The 7056-nt window shown below is 41.5% G+C and overlaps 1 protein-coding gene across 1 annotated transcript; it reads right to left on the minus strand.

Moving 5' to 3' along the window:
• Positions 1-5557: 5557 nt before the first annotated feature.
• LOC112851123 (vomeronasal type-1 receptor 2) lies at positions 5558-6502 on the minus strand. The gene has a single exon (XM_025914665.1). The coding sequence runs from the start codon at positions 6500-6502 to the stop codon at positions 5558-5560; it is 945 nt and encodes a 314-aa protein (XP_025770450.1).
• Positions 6503-7056: the final 554 nt, after the last annotated feature.

Consider the following 7056-nt stretch of genomic DNA (forward strand, 5'->3'; position numbering starts at 1 on the left):
TCTATGGAGTATTTATGCATTATAGTGTAATTGGCAAAGTTGAAACAACCCAATGTTTAACAACTAATTGTTGGATTAACAAACTGGAGCATATCAGGACGCTTGAGTGGCCCAGTCAGTTAGGCATCTGACTTCAGCTCAGGTCATGATCTCGCAATTCATGAGTTCGAGCCCCACGTCGGGCTCTGTGCTGACAGCTCAGAGCCTGGAGCCTGCTTCGGATTCTGTGTCTCCCTCTCTCTCTCTGCCCCTCCCCCAGTCACTCTCTGTCTCTCAAATATGAATAAACATTAAAAAAAATTTTTAAATAAAAATTTTTTAAAAAACTGTGGCATATCCATACAACGAAATGTCACTCAGGAATAAAAAGGAATGAACTATTAATCTACAGCACAGCATGGGTTAATATCAAAGGCATTACGCTGAGTGAAAGAAACCAGTTTCAAAAGGTTATATAATGTATGGTTCCAATTATAGGATATTATGAAAAATGTAAAAATCTGACGGAAATTAGATTGGAGAATCCAGGTGTGAGCCTAGGGAAGATATGATTTCAGAGAGGCATGAGGAAATAATCTCTGGAGTGATGGCTAATCTCGGTACCTGATCATGCACAGGGCTTCTAAGAGGTGGGCGACATGAACAGGACCCAAGAGCAACCAATGACAGCTCTGTCTCCAGCATGTTCCACCTCCATCCTGGAAAATTCTGGGCTTGCAGGGTTCTAGCAGCGTCTGCTGCATGAGGCCTCTTTCGCTCAATATTCCCAGGGAGGGTATGACATCATATGGTCAACATGCCCAAGTTTGTGATTCTACCTCCATGACAATATTGGACGTGTGAGCCCCCCAAGGAAATGAAATCAAGTATGAGTCAGAGTGAAATGAAATACACTTTATTAAAAATCTCTCCCTTCTCATGATTCTACCCTAAATAAAGTCTAAGGGACATTAGGTTAAAAAAAATAAGTGTAGTTGGGAATGCAAGCTGGTACCGCCACTCTGGAAAACAGTATGGAGGTTCCTCAAAAAACTAAAAATAGAACTACCCTATGACCCAGCAATTGCACTACTAGGTATTTATCCAAGGGATACAGGTGTGCTGTTTCGAAGGGACACATGCACCCCCATGTTTACAGTAGCACTATCAACAATAGTCAAAGTATGGAAAGAGCCCAAATGTCCATCAATGGATGAATGGATAAAGAAGATGTGGTATACATAAACAATGGAGTATTACTCGGCAATCAAAAAGAATGAAATCTTGCCATTTGCAATACATGGATGGAACTGGATGGTATTATGCTAAATGAAATTAGTCAGTCAAGGGGCGCCTAGGTGGCGCAGTCGGTTAAGCGTCCGACTTCAGCCAGGTCACGATCTCGCGGTCCGGGAGTTCGAGCCCCGTGTCAGGCTCTGGGCTGATGGCTCAGAGCCTGGAGCCTGCTTCCGATTCTGTGTCTCCCTCTCTCTCTGCTCCTCCCCCGTTCATGCTCTGTCTCTCTCTGTCCCAAAAATAAATAAACGTTGAAAAAAAAATTAAAAAAAAAAAAAAAAAAGAAATTAGTCAGTCAAAGAAAGACAAAAATCATATGACTTCACTCATATGAGGATTTCAGGAGACAAAACAGATGAACAAAAGGGAAGGAAAACAAAAATAATATAAAAACAGGGAGGGGGACAAAACAGAAGAGACTCATAAATATGGAGAACAAACTGAGGGTTATGGGAGGGGTGGTGGGAGGAGGGATGGGCTAAATGGGTAAAGGGCATTAAGGAATCTACTCCTGAAATCATTGTTTCACTCTATGCTAATTTGGATGTAAATTTTAGAAAAATAAAAAAATAAAATTGAAATAAATGAATGAATGAATGTAGGGGTACCTGGGTGGCTCAGTTGGTTAAGTGTCCAACTCTTGATTTTGGCTCAGGTCATGATATCCCAGTTCATGAGTTCAAGCCCCTCACTAGGCTCTGAACTGACAGCACAGAGCCTGCTTGGGATTCTCTCTCTCCTTCTCTCTTTGCTCCTCTCCTGATCTCTCTCTCAAAGAAATAAAAATTTAAAAAATAAATATCAACAAGTAAATTTTTAGGTTCCATCTGAAATGAGGTCATAGACTTTTGTAATGATCTTTACAATGTGCCATAAAAATGTTTTTGAAGACGCTTATGTATCACAAAATCCCAAAATTCTCAGATGAAAGTTGAAGCTATAAATATCTGCTAAGACCAGAGAATAGAAACAAACACTATGAACTAGTTCTGTAAGGACCCTCTGGATCCCTTGCCTGTTCTCAGTCCTGACGCAATGATCCTGGCACTAATAGTAACTTTGGACTCGTGAAGGGAAGAATGAGCACTTTGTTAGGTTATTTTTTTGCCCTTTAGCAGAACTCGGTGTGCATGTTGAGGCCAATACAAACATGTGACATGGGCATACAAAATACTGCTTGTCTGACCTCATAAACTGGGGAATTCCTGATGCCCTCCAGGGATTTTTATCCCACAAAGCAAATTTAATAGGGCAAAAGGGAACATTAACTAGTTTTCTCAATGTACCTTATATCTCAATGATACAAATAAAAATGGAACAAATAAATGAGGGAGAACAGACAAATATTTCTTACAGAAGAATGTTAAATAGTATACACGGATATTCCTCTTTCCAAGAGGTGGAGATTAGTTCACCTGCTCTTTCCAAGAGGTGGAGATCAGTTCACCCGCTCCCACACCATTGTGTTTGGGCTAAACCTATCAACTCCCTTCCAATCAATACAGAATGGGAATGGACAGATAGAAATTTTATAGTGGAGAAACAGGAAAACACTACCAACACTTGATAACCAAGTGGTCGAGATCGACATAGCCGGTGATAAGTAAAGATTAATGATTAATAAATAATTCATTTCCAGTGATATGATGTGATGAGATGTTTTTTCTAAGTAAGCATTGTCTAATCAAAGAAAAACATCAGACAAAACGAATTTTAGAGGTATTCTAGATAGTACCTGAACAGTCCTCCACATACCTGTCAAGTTCATAAAATTCTAGGAGACTGAGAATCAGACAGAGAGCAGAGGAAGTTGGAGACACATGTCGGCTGAATGTAATGTGGTATTCCGGACTGGATCCTAGAAGAGAAAAAAAAAAAAAAAGACATTCGTGTTAAAACTGATGAAATAAGAATAAAGTCTACAGTTCAATTTACAGTGCGGTGCCAGGGCTGGTTTCTTAGTTTTCCAAAATGTACCATGGAAACCATGGAAATGTAAGATGTTAATAACAGGAGAGACAGGGGGAGGGGAAGATGGGAATTCTATGTTCTTTGCTACTTTCCTGCAAATTTAGACAGATTCCAAAGTAAAAAAAAATTACATTAAAATTGCAACCATTTATAAGTTAATTACAGATATTTACATTAAATTATGTTGGGGTGCCCGGGTGACTGGTTCGATTGAGCATCTGACTTTGGCTCAGGTCATGATTTTGCAGTTCATGAGTTCGAGGGCCACATCAGGCACTGTGCTGACAGCTCTGAGCCTGGAGCCTGCTTCAGATTCTGTGTCTCCCTCTCTCTCTGCTGTTCCCCCACTCACATACACACACACACTCTCTCTCTCAAAAACAAAAAATACATTAAATCATGTCTGAGTTGATATCTACTGTTGTCTTTTGAATGTGTCCATTTGCTCTGTTGGGTGATTTCAAAAGCGGGAAAGCTCATTAAGCAAAATGGATTCAATAGATTCACGTCTTTGGTCTCCAGATGGCTACTCTTCTGCTAATCCAAGCTTAATGAAGAGTTCCTCTATAAGCTTGTCTCCCCAACTTGGAAATGCAGGCACCCGCCTTGGAATCGACTTATCAACCAGCCTGTTGGCACCAAGACCGATCCCAGAACAACTGACCTTCCAAAGACCTTGAATATTAATTCATTCTCATCATAGACATAAAATGTCTACTTAATGTTAGCCTTCTACCTCCACTCTTTTTACATCTCAGCTAACATATCATCCTGCCTTGGCCTTTGTCTCCTCAGAATTCCAAGGTTCCACTGAAAATATTTTTAACATGCTCATCTTTCTCCACACACGTTTTCTTTTTTCTTTTTTTAATTTTTATTTACTTTTGAAAGAGAGTAAGAGACAGAGTGCGAGCAGGGGAGGGGAGGGGCAGAGAGAGAGGGAGACACATAATGTGAAGCAGGCTCCAGGCTCTGAGCTGTCAGCACAGAGCCCAACGCAGGGCTCAAACCCACGAACCGTGAGATCATGACCTGAGCTGAAGTCGGATGCTTAACTGACTGAGCCACCCAGGCGCCCCAACACACACGTTTTCTAATTTCAAACTACTACTGTTCTCTAAGAATGTGAGACACAATATTCACAACCTGGTTGTCATTGTTCTTAACAATGAAAACCTAACTTTACCTCCAACTTCACCTCAGGACACTTGCGTTACGTTACAGGGATGCGGAACCCTCTGCCCTGAATTCCTCGAAGGAACACCCCACAGGTAATCTTCTTACAGGCCCAACTAGTCTTACGATCACATGGCCAGTAAATCCCAAGGAAATTTGATATGTCACATTAAAAATTATACATCCAGGGTGCCTGGCTGGCTCTGTCGGTTAAGCGCCCGACTCTTGACTTTGGCTCAGGTCATGACCTCACGGTTCATTAGATTTATCCTGAGTTGGGGGTCTGTGCTGACAGCACAAAGCCTGCTTGGAATTCTCTCTCTCCCTCTCTCTCTCTTTGTCCCTCCGCCATTCATGCTCTGTCTCTCTCAAAATAAATAAATAAGCATTTTAAAAAATTATACACCCAAAGACATTTCCAGTAACTCTACGTTATTTCAGGACCGTTTTATTTATTGGACTCTGAATTTCTCCACGACCAGCATTAATAAAATGTAATTACATGAGTACTTACATAATTATTACATAGGATTTCATTTACAATGGCTGTTATTTACTCCTTATTGTTGTAGCAGAATCTCTGTCTTATTCAAAACTATAAAATAAGACTGACTGGGGCGACTTGGTGGCTCACTTGGTTAAACATCCGACTCTTGGTTTGGGCTTGGGTCATGATCTCACAGTTTCGTGAGTTCGAGCCCTACATCGGACTCTGCACTGACAGTGCAGAACCTGCTTGGGATTCTCTCTCTCCCCTCTCTCTTTCTCTGTCCCTCCCCCACTTGCTCTGTCTCTTTCTCTCTCAAAATAAATAAACTTAAAAAATTTTTTTTAATAAAATAAGACTATTTTACTGAAGATTTCTTGAAGGATGAGTATAACAAGTGGCTGAACACTGGGGCGCCTGGGTGGCTCAGTCAGTTTAGCATCTGACTTCAGATCAGGTCATGATCTCACGGTTCATGGGTTCAAGCCCCATGTTGGGCTCCGTGCTGACAGCTCAGAGCCTAGAGCCTGCTTCGCATTCTGTGTCTCACTTTCTCTCTCATGCTGTCTGTCTCTCTCTCTCAAAAGCAAATGAACATTAAAAAAAAAAAAAAAAAGATGTGGCTGAACACAGTGCAAACCAGACAATTTATATTTCTCTGATGAGACGAGGGAAGTGTGTATTTCTTCCCATGCACACAGAGAAGAATCTGGATACACAGTGGTTGTGACTCAGGAGAATAAAGGGGCAGGCAGTTGGGAAACCTGAATTGATTAGGGCAGAGGTGGTTATCAGCCACCAGCACGTCTTATAAAAAACAGAAAAATAAATGTAAATAATGGAGGAGAAGGTGTAAAAAGATACAAAGGTGGTCACCAGGACAAGGATGCTTTGAGTGGCTCTGATCTCAGGGGAGGACGTAGGGGGCACTTTGGTTCTATGAATATGTTGGACCTGATGCCTGTGCTTGTGCAGGATGGAAACCATGAACACACTGGTCCAAGTTATGAGCCCCAAGCACAAAACATCATGGACAGATATCAATAACATATATAGTAAGTCTGTGTGTTTGTCATGCAGTTTAGAAATACAGTATCCCAAGTCCATAGTTCTTGAAGTGTTTCTGCTGTTCCATTTGTCAGTCACATACACAGGAACCATAATATGGAGTATTATGTTCAGAGTCCAACAGAGGATATTTGAGGGGCCAATGTATTGGGAAGCTTTCCCTTTAAGCATTGCCCACCTGGAGCCCCAGGGACTGATGGTGATGGCTTGGAAGACACTCAAGAGGCAGGTGGTGTCGATGGACATACCCCGGGCCACTCTGTGAACAAAGAAAACAACTTTGCATCCAAAGTCACTGAGAAAAGATTTCAGCTCAAAAGCTGCCATGGTCTCTGGGATCCCTCGAGAGAGAATGACCAAGGAGTTGATTAAAGTCAAGTGCCTGAGAATCAAGCCTGTGGACTTTGCCCCGTATCCCCTGAGGTAATGGGACGTAAAATGGTAGAAGAGCCAGAAGTTTCCCAGGATTCCAACAACTATCTGGAATAAGAAGATCAGAGCAAATTTCACATCTGTTGAGGCCATTCTGTCATTTTCCAGGGTTCAGAGTTCGCATTCACAAAGAGAAGACTCTACATGAAAACAGGAGTTGTGGGCTAATGGTTCAAGGAAAATAAATTTAAAATTCTCCACGTGCTACTACTTTTCTCTGAGAATTTCTTTCAAATGCACACATGTTCTTTGATTCAAAGATTTCCAAGTTCAGGGGCGCATGGGTGGCTCAGTCAGATAAGTGTCCGACTTCAGCTCAGGTCATGTTCTCGTGGTTCGTGAGTTCAAGCCCTGAGTCGGGCTCTGTGCTGACAGCTCAGAACCTGGAGCCTGCTTTGGATTCTGTGTCTCCCAATCTCTGCCCCTCTCCTTCTTGTGCTCTCTCTTCCTCTCAAAATAAATAAACATTAAAAAACACTAAAAAAAAAAAAGAAGAAAGATTTCCAAGTTTAACATATTGCTTTATATAGTTCTCATTTACTCTTTTTTTTAATTTTTAAAAAACGCTTTTTATTTATTTTTGAGACAGAGGGAGAGTACGAGCAGGGGAGGGGCAGAGAGAGAGGGAGACACAGAATTAGAAGTGG

This window comes from Puma concolor, chromosome E2 (genome assembly GCF_028749965.1).
Source record: "Puma concolor isolate L17-30 chromosome E2, mPumCon1.1.hap2, whole genome shotgun sequence".
Lineage (NCBI taxonomy): Eukaryota > Metazoa > Chordata > Mammalia > Carnivora > Felidae > Puma > Puma concolor.

What these genes read in the sequence shown, in the direction of transcription:
- LOC112851123 (XM_025914665.1), bottom strand. Translation starts at nt 6,502, where the DNA reads ATGGCCTCAACAGATGTGAAATTTGCTCTGATCTTCTTATTCCAGATA.